This window comes from Castanea sativa, chromosome 6 (assembly GCF_040712315.1).
Source record: "Castanea sativa cultivar Marrone di Chiusa Pesio chromosome 6, ASM4071231v1".
In the NCBI taxonomy this organism is placed as follows: Eukaryota; Viridiplantae; Streptophyta; class Magnoliopsida; order Fagales; family Fagaceae; genus Castanea; species Castanea sativa.
In genome coordinates, this window is record NC_134018.1 from 2,416,956 (window position 1) to 2,431,573 (window position 14,618).

At 34.1% G+C, this 14,618-nt stretch overlaps 2 protein-coding genes across 6 annotated transcripts; both read right to left on the reverse strand.

The window, feature by feature from the left end:
• Nucleotides 1–1,123: 1,123 nt before the first annotated feature.
• Nucleotides 1,124–3,875, reverse strand: LOC142641268 (fructose-bisphosphate aldolase, cytoplasmic isozyme 1). The gene is made up of 3 exons (XM_075815672.1): nt 3,452–3,875; nt 1,983–2,665; nt 1,124–1,628 (listed from the first exon to the last, which is right to left on the reverse strand). Exons 1-3 carry the CDS (start codon nt 3,477–3,479, stop codon nt 1,266–1,268), a joined length of 1,074 nt encoding a protein of 357 aa, XP_075671787.1. The 5' UTR covers nt 3,480–3,875; the 3' UTR covers nt 1,124–1,265.
• Nucleotides 3,876–4,015: 140 nt separating this feature from the next.
• On the reverse strand, nt 4,016–12,175 carry LOC142641267 (uridine kinase-like protein 3). 5 transcript variants are annotated; one of them, XM_075815671.1, is made up of 15 exons: nt 11,877–12,169; nt 10,138–10,307; nt 9,358–9,449; nt 8,990–9,059; nt 8,420–8,538; nt 8,119–8,215; nt 7,409–7,488; nt 6,602–6,796; nt 6,371–6,454; nt 6,198–6,258; nt 5,617–5,677; nt 5,269–5,362; nt 5,100–5,172; nt 4,798–4,880; nt 4,016–4,678 (listed from the first exon to the last, which is right to left on the reverse strand). In XM_075815671.1, the coding sequence occupies exons 2-15, from the start codon at nt 10,295–10,297 to the stop codon at nt 4,502–4,504; spliced, it is 1,446 nt and encodes a 481-aa protein (XP_075671786.1). In that variant the 5' UTR covers nt 10,298–10,307; nt 11,877–12,169; the 3' UTR covers nt 4,016–4,501. The 5 variants fall into 5 exon arrangements, with proteins under 5 accessions (XP_075671786.1, XP_075671785.1, XP_075671783.1 ...); XM_075815670.1 differs by lacking the exon at nt 11,877–12,169 and adding an exon at nt 10,392–10,501; XM_075815668.1 differs by having other exon boundaries at nt 5,100–5,362; nt 11,877–12,175.
• Between the last annotated feature and the right edge of the window lie 2,443 nt (nt 12,176–14,618).

A 14,618-nucleotide genomic window follows, 5' to 3' on the forward strand; every position in this document is an offset into this window, starting at 1 on the left:
ATGAACACAAAGGGACATTCCTAGAAGCTTCCTAGCTATTAACAATATGCATGAGTAATTTTATTTATTTTTACTCTAACCCATCAGCAATATATATATACCCGTGTATATATATGTTAACCTACTCAATCTCTGATAGAACATACTACTAGAGAAAGTTAAGAAATTCTCAAATTTTCTTTCTTCATTTTGAATCAACTATTGTTGTACATATGGAGATTGAGTTTGGCATGCAAATAGATATACAATTTTATATTGGTGCATTGAGATGCTTCCAAGTGTTGAAACGGAAGTTTAGGGCAATATATTACATCTTCACGAATGTGGAGTTTTCCAAGAATGAAAACCCCCAACATTGAAGAATTTTGAGTGTTTTTCAATTTTCAATATGATACTATGTGTGTTATAATGTGTACTATGGTTAATAGATCCTAATTTTCTTTTTTTGGATTTTACTTCTAGCTTTTGTAATCATAAAAAAGAAAAGCCACTCAAGTTTTTTTTTTTCCTTTTTTTTCTACTTCCTTAATTTTCAATGTATTCAAGGATAACTTATCTGACTTCAACCAGTGAATAAAAGAACATAAATTTTGTGCTATGAGTTTTTTCTTAGTTATTTATATAGATTGTATGATTAGTTTTTATTACATATTGACATGGATGCACCGTGCACATAATAGCTAACCATAGTGTAATAGTTTTGAGCTCGTGTTATTTAGAGAAAGTTAGCCTATGTGTTTTGTCAACCAAATCAGAAATTTATTTCTAATGTTATTGAAGTAGCATGAATCGCATTTATTGTCACATATTTATAATAAAATTAATAGTAATAGTTTTGGTTTTTTTTTTTTTGTTTTGTTTCTAATTATTGGTATACCAATCATTAATTACATAAGTAATTTTGTTGCTCCAAATACTATAAGAAAAACATTATGTAGTGAAATTGAACTTCTTGAAAGGATCTTTGAATTAGCAATACACATTTTCTGATGGGCTAAGATAAAGGCTTGGCTCCTCTTGGGTTTCTTAATTGTTCATCTTAGACCCTCTTAGTCACAATTTTGGAATTTCTAATGGCAAAAAGCTAGGTTCTTAGTGAGATAAGAAAAAGCAAACTCAGGACTTGGGAAGTTAACAGTACAATATTGAGGCATTGATAATATGAACACCCATTGTAGAATATGTACCAAAACTAAGCAGGTAAAGAAGGAAGGTTGCAATGGCATTAGAGATATATGATAATTGCCACACTAGAAATTAAAGGTCTAGTACTTGTAGCCCTTGACAAACAAACTCTCAGAAGCCAAACCACCAGCACCTCCACCAGAATACTTTCCAAGAGTGGCCTCAGAATTAGCCTTGCACCTCACCAAGAACACCTCTTGAGCTTTCCCAACATTCTCCTTCTTTCCAGCCCATGTCTTGAGTGTGCTTTGTTGCAAAGCTCGCCCAAATGAGAAAGAAAGAGTCCATGGCTTCAGCACCTCCAACCTGTTCATTGCATTAAGATTGAGTGTTGCCTGTTCCTCACTTTGCCCACCAGACAAGAACACAATCCCTGGCACTGCAGCCGGGACAGTTCGCCGGAGTGCTGTGACTGTGTACTCAGCTATCACCTCAGGTGTTACCTGTGCAACAAAACAATGCATGCACTATTTTAGAAGGCTATGAAGACAAAATATTGTGATATAGCAATTTGTCTAGTGAATAGATTGCATTTTGCCACATTATTAGCATTTAAACAAGAGTGATACTACCGCTATTATAAATTTAATTACATGATTTTTACAAATTAACATTTGACTTTTACGATTATTGAGTTGGTAAGTTTTAATTGATTCTCATATGAATCTATCACTATCACCATTTTATTACCTATCATAAAGACTTGTCATACCTCAACAATTGTAAGGAAAAAAAATTGAGAAAAATTGTCATGTTGGTGTGTAAACCTTTGTGTAGTAAAATCAATAGTAGTTTACCTTTGGGCTATCAGAGCCTGGTGTAACCATGTTGGGCTTTAGCAGTGTGCCTTCAAGAAGAACATGCTGTTCATTCAGTGCCTTGTACACTGCTGCAAGCACAATCTCAGTAGCAGCAGCACATTTCTTAATGTCATGAGCACCATCAGTTAAAATCTCAGGTTCAACAATTGGCACCAGTCCATTCTCCTGACAAATGATTGCATAGCGAGCCAAGCCTTGAGCATTTTGTTGGATTGACAATTCAGAGGGCTCATTAGGACCAATCTTGAGCACGGCACGCCACTTGGCAAAGCGTGCACCGGCCTTATAGTACTGCTGGCACCTTGCACCAAGTGAGTCAAAGCCTTGAGTGGTGGTTTCACCATTTGTACCAGCTAACTCAACCGTGCCCTTGTCAACTTTGATGCCAGGAATGACATTGTTTTCTTGAAGGACTTCAACAAAAGGCTTACCATCTGAAGTCTTTTGGTAAAGGGTCTCCTCAAAGAGGATGACACCAGAGAGGTAGGGGAGGGCATTGGGAGAAGTGAAGAGGAGCTCGCGAAGAGCTTGGCGGTTCGACTCGATGTTCTCCACGTTAATGCTAGCTAGACGCTTGCCAATGGTGCCTGTGCTCTCATCAGCTGCCAAAATTCCCTTGCCAGGTGTGGCAATGTACCTCGCATTCTTGATAAGCTCCTCTGGAGAAGAAAGGAGAAAGGGCTGTTTGATATAGAAAGACTAGGCAGAAAAGTAGTAAGAATTTTGTTGCAATATCACTCTAATTATTAGTTTTTTGGCAAAAATTATTTTAATAGAAAAAACAAATAATCAAAAGCATGATATAAAAATGCTTTATGGTTTTACGTGTGGGACAATAACACTCTTCTGAAGACTACCATTTTATATCTTTATTCACACTCTTGAGGGTTGAGGGGTCCATTATTGGTAGGGCATATATGATTCATTAAACCAAAAAAAAAATCTTCTCCATTTAAAATGCTTCTATTTTATAGTTCAAATTAATATTATAAATCTAAAATTGTATTCATTGCTATTAGATTTTAATGAAGAAAATATTTGGAGGATAAATCTTTTGAGATTCTCACCCAAAAATAAAAGATTGCAAGAGAAGATATCTTTTACATTTTGACAAGTATATTATCTCTCTCACAAACATATGGATCCCACACTAAAAGATAGACTTATAAACGTTGTACGTATGAGATAATTATTGTCGGATGCATGAGATAATTATTGTGACTGTACAACGTTCCTGCTGAACAATAGCCTTGGTTCAATTTTCCAAATAAACAGGCAGGATGGTCTCTGCTATGTGGAATGAAGCTGTTAAAGCTAGCATGCAAATGAAAATAATGTATGCAAAGAGTATACAAGCCATACAGAGGGCTTGTCACATCTCATTCTTATCTACATTCTAAGCAATCATAAAGCTTGATAGAGAGAGTGAGAGAGAAGAGACTCACCTGCATACTTTCCTACAAAGGCCGACATTTTTACGAGCTATCAGTTGGTATTGGCTTTGGATAAAAAGGGATATATAGATAACAGGACGAAAGTGCAAAAACCAAGTTTCCACTAGAACCAACCTATATAGATCAGCTTTCGTGGAATATACCCTCAGAATCATGCACCGACACGTGTCCAAAGATTAGCCCACGGAGTTTTATCATCCTCGGATAAAGCAATGAGTGATCACTCTCTTGGCCAAGTGGCAAATCCATCCTCTACTACAAAATTCATATTCACCTCTCGTGAACTTAGATATTGTGTGGAAAACCTCACTTCCATCATCCATTTTGCTCTTTTTTAACAACTTTAAGAGGTGCTTATAAAACACAAACAAATTTTTGTGGTTTCTATTAATCTGTCTCATGCACCCATTTGTATATATTTTTTAGACCCATCTCAATCCCCTTCAAATATCATAGTAACTTATCTTAAAGCATAAGGCGGCAACAAATATCTGAAAGGAATCAAACCAGAATATAAACACAATTAAGGGCTCATTCAGACTAGTGTAACAAAGATGAAGCAACAAAGAATTTTATTGAGTAAATATTTGGGTTCACAAATACATATATCATGGGAAGGCCATTAATCAGTTTCAACTTGTGACAGTAAAGATTACTTTTTTATACTTTCTCCCCCTATAAAGGCAAGTTTTTATTGGGGGTTGACTATCTAGAACAGTCTGAGAGCAAAAAAAATTTCCAACTGCCTACTGTAATAAATTGCTATCCAATACATTTATGTTGTAATGTCATATTATAAACACGAAAGGGCTTGCAGCCAAACACCCCCAGGGACCCCGGATTTCTAAAAACGAAGTAAAAAAAGTGTGGAATAAAAAGAAGATACTTTCTAAGTTTCAATTGAGTCAAAATTGTTTCAAAATTCTGAATGACCTGGGCCAGCACAATATGATATAAGCAAATTCAGCTGTTTATCCACACTTTAGTGCTGATGATAAACTCAAGACGAGGGGTTTGGACTACTCAGCAGCCTCAATGGAACTACTGTGAAGGGGCCACCACTTGCGGGTCGTCATCATCCGTTCCAAAATATCGGTCGCCAAACTCACCCATGCCAGGAATGACACGGAAATCATTATTTAGACCCATCTCAATCTCAGAAGTGACAATTTTTATTCTTGGGAAGCTTTTGCAGACCACATGTACACCCTGAGGTGCCTGGTGAGATAAATAATGTAGCGGTGTTACTAGGAATGAATCTATGCATAATCATGGGAAAGCGGGAACCAAAAAGAACTTTTTTTTAAGAAAAGCACTCATGGACAAAATTAACTTACTGATATGAGATTAAGAAAAATAATGTTGGACTCTGGTACACCCTTCCTTAGAAGTAAAGAGATAGCTTGAACAGCCGAATTTCCTGGAGGAAAAGGTAAAATTCTTAGTTGTTCATGCCTTAGGTAACAATAGAAATTTGCAGCTGTCTAAAGCATGCTCAAATTATATAGGGTGTATCCGACTAGACAGGAATGGAAACAAATGGAGCCCCATATGAGCAAGGAAATTATACAGAGTCCCTTACATAAGAACCAACAACAATTCAAAAAAGGATAATGATTTCCGCATGAGAACTACAAACCTGTCCCTAGGATAGGATCCAATAGTAATACATGCCTTTCTGAGATGTCCGAAGGCAACTTTTCATAGATTAGCTGCCCAGTAAATGAAGCATTTTTTAATAATAATAAAAAAAGGACAGAACCAAGGAAATGAAACATGCACACACAGACCCAAAGATAGGCACAAACCTGCTGACCGTTGTCACCTTCTCTATGAATAAGTATTTTCCCAATCTTGATACCTTTACAACATGCTCGCAAAGCATTCTCCATACTCTCACCACTGGCAATGGAAATGTTTAGCATCATACAATGACTATGGAAAGGAGGTCCAACAATATTTACACATATGACAAGTATAACAATGGGTAGACAACAATATGGTTCAAGAAGAAAGTTGATTCCAAGGCCACTATCCAATTAGTAATTCTGTAAATTTGACAATTTGATACTTCTAAGTTTCTAATCCAGGGCATCTAATAGAGCATAAGTCATACTTCTAAATTAAAAATGTCATATCACAACTAGGTTGAATACCTCCTGATAACTGAGACACCACACAACCTCTTACAGAAATCCACACCAGTATACACAGACCCTGCATATACACAAAGGAAATTCTGTTAAAGCAACACATCATGAAGAAAAAACATAGAGCTGACTTCTCATTAATGAATTAGCTGCATTACCATTTCTGTAATATATTTACACACATGTAAAGCATAGGACACAGATGATATCTGGGCATGTGAGGCCTAAAGTTTCTTTTGATAACAATATAAAGAACTGTAATTCAACAAGCTATACCTAAAAAAAAGATTAATGAAGATATCATGGACAAATATGGTAGCTGAGGCTTTCCTATATGATGCTTCAGAGCATAGAACTAATGTTGATCATCTAACTTGGGCAGTAACCCTAAATATACAAGCACCACAAACAATTATTTAACCAGAGGGCCAACAAGCATATCATCCATGTCATGATTATCTATTTTAACTAATATACAACAAATTTCTTTAACTAATATATTTCAGGGAAGTCGGATCAATTTGGCTTCAAATGAAACCAAATTCAATATTTGGAAAACCTACAAAGTTAAATTAACACCAGCTTACCAGTTGGAGTGATCACTTGCTTTTCGGTAAATGGAAGATGTCCAAGGCCATGTTCAACAACCTGGTCAAGGTTCCAAAATCTTGATAAGTGATAATTTAAACAAAATAAATATATAAAAAGCAAGTGAAAAACCAACAAATGACCCATGGGCTCAATGGAAAACTATACCCACCAAACGGATCAACCGATCAGCATAGAAAACAAAGTCATGCTTCGTTGTTTGAGCATCACGTATGAGGGTATGCATTCCCCGTATCTGCATGAGGACAGGAACAGTTATAAGACTCAAAGAACCATGCTACATTAACCTTTATAATAACATCAACTTTGAAGCTCCAGGAAATATATATATCACTGTAACATAATTAACAAGGTTATAAGTGGGAAGCAAGGGAATGGATACCTGAAAAGTTGAGTGAATGACATATAAATTAGGGTATATTTTACAGAGATCATGCTGACCAAGCTTTGTACGAATATGCTGTACAATCAAATCAATGGCTACATGATTATCTCCCCCTCGAGGAATAATGATATCAGCATACTTCTTTGTTGGTAGGATAAAGTCATCAAAAGCAGGCTTCACAAATTTGGAGTACTGCATCAAAATAATGTCTATCAACAAGCGTCAAGATAAAAAGGTAAAAATGCAGACACACACTGAAAATTTATTTGAATACATAAAATTCAAAGTCCAACTTTAAAAAATTGTTGACAAAAGGAAGAAAACATAAAGTACAAAAAAGATTCACGCAGGAGAGTCCTGAATGAATTATCCCCCCCCCCCCCCCACCTCTCCTCCTTCCAAACTATACTATGGCATGAAGTATAAAAAGATTTACACCATAGTATAATCTAGTAAATTCAAGAACAAAAACCCGACTATCAAAGAGAAAGTCAACCAAGTATAAAAGATGGATGCAGGAGAGTTGTGAATGAATTACCTCTCTCCCTTGCGGGCCCCCCCCCCCCCCCCCAAAAAAAAAAAAAAACCTCCAATCACTTATCTTTAATAATCCACTTCTAAAGAATGAATTATAGTAATTCTTTCTACCAAAAAACAAACTATTTCACTGCATTGCAGAGTAGCAGCATGGAACTCAAGGGTTCTGGTTCCACTAGTACAGGAAGCTTAAAGCCAATTACAGCTTAACGAACTATGGTTCTGGTCTTTATGCCTGTGCAATCGCTAATTTGAAAAGTTACTAACCTGATCAAGTACTGTACCAATATCCCTACTCTTCTCAACAGTATCCCGCCTTATCCTCCTTGCTAGACGAACATCAGCATCTGCACTGAAAATTTTACAATGTGAAGTAACAGTCCAACTTTGTAACACAATGAAGTGATATAAAATGTATTCATCATTACATACAACAAAAACTTTTTTTTAAAGTCCATCTTTTGATGGAAATATCAGCAATTGTTTGCAAGAACATCTGAAGTAACCAAAAACAGAAAGAAAGGAAAAAAAAAAACAATATTGTAAGTTCACCATGCTTTTTAAGTTGTAAGACTTACAATATTGTTGCCTGAACTAGTGCATTTTTGCATTTTAACTGACAGGTCTTTCTGACAACAAATACTGTAAGTCTAACCAAGCCACATTTCCTCATATCAAGAAAGCTATATGGAATGAGCAAAATATGTAAGAACGGTTAGGAACCAGGCACCATGCTAAAAGTGCAACTGGCCTCATAATACCAAAATTCATGAGAACTACAGATCCCAAGCAATCTTCATAAATAATTTCTAGTGGCCAAAGAAAATAAAATAATAAAGAATTTGAAATGTAAATTATAACATGAATACCACAATATATTTTCTAAAAAAATGAATGTTCTAGTAAACCTGATGAGCTTAAGATATACATTATAATAAGATCCAATTTTAAAAACAGGGAAAATGAATATAGAGGACCTGTATCAACAAATATCTTCATATTCATCAAATCTCTAACACGCTGATCATGGAAAATGAGTATGCCTTCCAAAAGTATAACATCAGAAGGGTTTACCTGCAGATTTAATCATAATAAATATCTTCATATACTACATCAAATATGTTAATTTTATGGAACTATTGGAAGGAAAACGACAACAAAAATTATCAATGCAAGAAGTTGCCACTCCGAAGATATCTGCAATGGGTCTTTACATAAAAAGATAGCAGTTATATGTAGAATGATGCCCACTGGAGCCCAAAGATATGAAAGCTGTACCCTTCTTGCTGGAAATACATTGTTTTTGTAACTCTTTAAATCATAGTTTGGAATATCAACTGCTTGTCCATGCCTCAACTTCTCCATAACACACAACAGTTTCTCAGTGTCAAAAGCATCTGATGGAAATCCAATGTTGCAGTTAGAAGAATCAATTGAGCTAGCAAAAAAATTGAACTAACAGCAAATAAAGAACACCATACTTATGTTCATTAAGGATACAAACTGATCAGACTGAAAGTAACTCATTACCTTACTAATGAACTATTTATATGATATGGCCACAGTGAAAAATCCTAATGGATGGTCATTGACATTACCACTAAGTGGGAGCCTTTTGAATGATATAAGTCTATAGTACTATAACAAGAAGATACTTGCAATTAGCTTGAGCCATTTATAAAAATGCATTTCTTTACTGAAAGAAGATATAAGATAAACTTGGTTGATAACTAAGTAGAAGCAAAGGATTAAAAAAAGTTTATTTCAGTAAATAACACGGCTGAAATTCTACACAGGTCATTGTTTTAACGATATTCTTCAGACTTCAGTCACCGAAATTGCACTCACCAGGATGGTCAAAATTGTAGTCATGTACTTGTGTAAGTTCCTCCTCGGTCAAATTATGATAAAAGGAATCCTGCAATAAGAAAAACCAGTAGGAATATATTCTCACTATCAAATACAATACAAAGAAAAAGAATCAAACCATCTTGAAACTGCAGAAAATATTATTAAAAATTTATAAGAAAATCCCAAGCAAACATTAAGGAGTAGAAACAGTAACACAATGTGAATTTTCAAATATTGCAAGCCAGAATTTTTATCAATTTCCTTGTTTTCTAAATGATTCAATATTGTAAGCCAGAAATATATTTGATCATAGAAAAGACTTCTCTACTCAGCCACCTAAACATATTTGAATCAGAAAACATTACCTGGTTTACAAGAACAACACGTTGATCATGAAGCTGCTGAATAATAAGATCACAAACTGTTGTCTTACCAGATGCCGCTCCCCCAGCAACCCCTGCCACAAAATTCATTAGAAAGCCAATGCTTAGGATAAAGATGAAGAATAAATGAATAGATGTTCTCTTTTTCTGAGGCACAAGTTATTAAAAAAAATAAGTGCACACACCAACACCATAGACCAATTTTTTTAAGTAAAATTAATGCTCCAGAACCAGATAAAAGTTTCAAACTTGTACACACCTAGAAATCAAAAAATAACAAATTTTGAGGGCTTTGCTATAATTGAGTTAGACTGGAAAGCTAAAGTCACAAAATTCCAGAATCACAAGCATAACATTCTGGATTCCAAAACAGGATTTTTTTTTTTTTTTTTTTTTTGCTAGGTAAGTAGTGGTGGAGGGGAAAGGTAGGGTTCAAAATTAAGACATTGGGCACCATAGAGGATGCCCAGTACCACTGGGCTATCACTCAATTCTAGCTTAAACTAATCGATACAATCTTTGTTGCATGTTTCTGCGTGAGGCAGATAAGAGGACTACCAATGCTAAAACCATCAAACTTCACCTTTGTAAGTCAGATTCTTTCACACTTCGAAGAAAATATACCAACCGGTGTCCCTTCTATCTTCTTCATTTTAAGGGAACCCTTTCTATACTTCCAATGAAGGGTTGCACATGCACCACCTTTTGCCGCCTCTCAAAAAATTATAAGAAATTTGCATATATTTCCACATAAACACTTACCAATGACAAAAGGCTGTTTATGCAAGTCTTCGGTTGCTGACGCTGTTGTAAGTTCCATCTCTTTAACTCCTTGCTCCAAAGAATCCATGTGAAATCCAGAAAAATGAACCCCTGAGGAGGCCTCTATTAAATCCACAACTGATTTAGAAGTAGAACCCATGGGCAGGGACCTGCATATGAAATTTTAAGAACAAAGTGCAAAGGAGGTCATAAGTCTGAAAAAACATAAACGGAAAAGTTTAGACTATACACACATTTAAGAGTTTGTGCTATCCTCTAAAAGTAAAGGTTGTCAAATGTATAATTTCTGCAAAAATCACACACAAATGTGTGTTGTATGCAGTTAACTTATTAAAAAAATAGACCAATCTTTCACCCTTTTAAATTTGTAGATACAAAGGGATCAAAACCAATCACAAGGTAAAATGTCAAGAGTACAACTCAGCAAATGCCATCCAAAGATGAAAAGAGGAATAGGCGAGAGTGTGATCAACATATAAAAGTCCTAGGATAATAGGAAAACAAATAGCATGCTTAGGAGCCAGAGTAATTTGGTCTAATCAGCCAACTAAACAGAACGGCAATAGCAAGAAAAAATATCACATGAAACAAGAAAAGTCTTGTTTTCTAATTCTTTTTTCAGCACATAAAACAAGAAACCTGTGAACAAATGACCAACAGCTACACTCCGACACAATTATAATTCTAACTAGAGCATGACTTTCTCTTACATATGTGAACAATTTGAATTTACCACAATGTTTGCATACTCTATACACTTGCTACGCTACCCAATGCCTCAACACGTGCCTAAACAACCTAAGGCCCACTCCATTCCCTTTATTCCAAGCCACTTACAAACTTATCAAAAAATAGAAGAAAATTCCAAGCCACTTACACTCAGAACCCTCCGTTCACCAAAACACCAGCCCGCCCGCCCGCCTACCTTATGCGAAGGACCAGGACTGTATTCCAAGTTCCTGCCAGCATATACAAAAACTGTCTTCGACTCTTCGGACACCTACCACTGGCTATCTTCACAACATATTTATGATAGCTTTATACTAAGAAACAAAAGCCCATTTCGCAATACCTTCCGTAGCTAAAACTTTGTGGTCACACCTTATCTAACTTTCTCTACAACCCCTATACTAACAAACAAGATACTAAAGTTTACACCTTTTTTCCTTCTTTCCTATCTTTATTCCTATATCAAAAAGGAACCACCCCCTTTTTTTTATCAAAATCTCAACCATCTACGCATTCTTCAAATTACATTGCCCCCAACACTCCTACCCCAATCAAATACCGATTCGTAGTTCCTTGCACCGCAAGGACCAACAACCCCTAAATAACAACACAAAACAATCACTATCAAACCTCAGCATCTCCAAAACTAATAACATTAAACACGAAACCGATCACCGCCAAACTCAGAGGCAGTATCACGGCACCTTAAAAGCAACTCAAAACCTCAAAACCATGTCTTGTTCCAATCATTTCCCACTCACATCCTCAATGCCACATAACCCCCACACATACATAAATACACAAATTGCAATATCAAATCCCCAATGATCTCCGCTAAATAAATAAAAAAAAACATCAATAACGTGAGAGAAATGAAATCAAACCACATTCGTAACAAAATCAATTTCTAGATCCAATAATCAAAACACAACACAAAAATAAAAATCAACATCATCGCCATTAAATTAACAACCAAACACAAAACATACCTGAAGATGAAAACTCGAACAGAAAATTCTAGAGAGAGAGAGAGAGAGATTGGGAATCAAAATTTTTTACTTTTTTTTTTTAACTTCTAGTAATTTGGTGAAAATAAAAAAGAGAGAGAAAATTTTATATATTTACGGAGGTTCGGTAATGAATGTCCGTATCGGACACAAAAATTGGGGTAGCGGTATTTATAGTGGATCCCTGAGGGGGTGAAGTTGGGAAAATGGGCATAGAGTTTGGGTGAAATTACAGGGAGAGCCACTGCCTCACACTCCTCCTCGGTGAGGTGTGAGTGAGAGAGTCACAGTCACAGACACAGAGAGAGAGAGAGAGAGAGTAAAAGGCAAGCAATAATTTAAATGGAAAAACTATGTCAGTGGGTCCCCTGAAGTTGTTGACTTGATAGTGATTACATTTCTCAAGATTAAGTTGCCACGTCGTCACTGATTCGGATTGTAGGGTCCACTCACTTTTGATTTTTGAGCACCCTCTAATGAAATTTTATCCGCCATTTTCATAACAGTTCTTGAATTGGATAATGTTATGTAAATGAAAATTTTCCTTAAGTTTTTATTGGTGAGAAAAAGTGGAAAACAATTAAGTTTAATATATTTCCGTATTTTCGTATTACTTTTACAACAAATTTTAAGTGATAAATTAATCTTACGGATTATTATTGGTGAGTAAAAAAGGTAATCTCGGTATTAAGTTCAAATTAAAATCCGTAACAACTTTCCACTAAGAATTTGTTGTAAAATATTGTCAAAGTGATATGGACCTAGAATTTCTCGAATAGGATAATGTTACATGCATAAAACTGTTAGCAATATTTTTCATAGATAACATTCTCACAACAAATTTTAGATGAAAAGTTGTTACCAACAGTTACTAATAGACAGAAAAGTAATTTTAATCTTAAGTCTTATTTAGAATCAGTAACAACTTTCTACTTAAATTTTGTTTTGAAATATTGTAAATGTAACAATTTTTTTTTATAATAGTTAAGTCGATAGACTTTTATTAGTTCTCAACTTACATTAATTTTGTATATACCATAACCAATCTTCTACATTAGCATTTGTCTCTTATATACAAGTGTTTATTATTTGGGGGAATTTTTTTATGAGATTGACGGATCTAACCGCGTCAACAGTTTTTGTCTCTTATGTGAGTTTAATATGTAAGAAGGGAGATTTATATAAACCTATTCTATAAGATAATATATACAAAAAAAATAAAATAAAATAAAATTGGAAAAAGTATAAAGTTTTAAAATGTACACAGACTATTCATAAAGTTTAATTTTGTAAAAAGTACTCAATTGGTAAAGTCTCTAATGAGTGAATAAAAAATTTAGAATTCAATTCTCGCCTATACCAAAAACTAATTAATGTCTTGGCTTGATAATAAAAAACTATTATTAAGAGTGGACATCATATGTTGAAAATCTTTCAAAAAAAAAAGAAGAGGTATCTGAATTAATAAAAATTCAGACTTTTTTTTTTTTTAGAAAAGGTAAATTCCATTAATATACCCTAAGGTTTAGACTAATGTCAGTCAGGTTCAAGATTTTTTAAATTAACCAATTTAATCCCTAAAGAGCTATCATTAAGAGAGGACATCATATGTTGAAAATCTTTCAAAAAAATAAGAAGAGGTATCTGAATTAATAAAAATTCAAACTTTGTTTTTTTTTTGTTTTTTTTTTTTTTTAAAAAAAAAGGTAAATTCCATAAACATACCCTAAGATTTGGACTAATGTCAGTCAGGTTCAAGATTTTTTTAAATTAACCAATTTAATCCTTAAAACAATTAAGAAAAAACAGCTAACTGGCCTAACATTGTTTAAGGATTAAGTTGGCTTTAGGGACCAATTTTGGCAATTTTGAAAAGATTTGGACATAGTTTGGCATTACCCTAAACTTCGGATATATTAGTGGAAGTTACTCTTAAAAAATTAATTAATACAAATAAAATTTGATCCTGAACAGCAAAGTCCCATTGCCTCAGAGGAAAAAAAAGTACACACACACATATATATATATATATATATATTTGTTATTTCTCTTGTATGTTAAGACTTAGGACAGTATGTCCTTTTTTCACTATTTTAAAAAATAGTCTTATTATTTAGTTCAAATTGTTTTTTTTTTTAACTCAAAAATGCAAATCAAGGCCAATTAAGAACGCGTTTGACAAATGGGTGAAAGAAAATTTGAAATAAAATAGTTAAATTGAAAAAACCACTTAAATAAATGTATCTCCCAACGCTTTTAAAACTCTTTCCCATTCAAATAGTTATTTATTTTGGTGAAAATTGTCTTATCATTTAGTTCAAATTATTTTTTTTATTAAAAAATGCAAATTAAGGCCAACAACATGTTTTTGACAAATGGCTTAAAGAAAATTTGAAATAATATAGTTAAGGGTTTGGCTTACCTACATTACTTTTTTAATTAGAGGTGTCCTTTTGTTTTAAAGACACAAAAAATGTATCTCCTCTTAAATAAAATGTTTTAAAAGGTGTCCTTTTAAAATAAAATAGTTATATTGAAAAAACCTCAAATAAATGTATCTCCCAATGCTTTTAAAACTCTTACCCATTCAAATAGTTAATTATTTCGGGGAAAATTGTCTTATCATTTAGTTCAAAAAATTTTTTATATTAAAAATGCAAATTAAGGCCAACAACATGTTTTTGACAAATGCATTAAAGAAAATTTGAAATAATATAGTTAAGA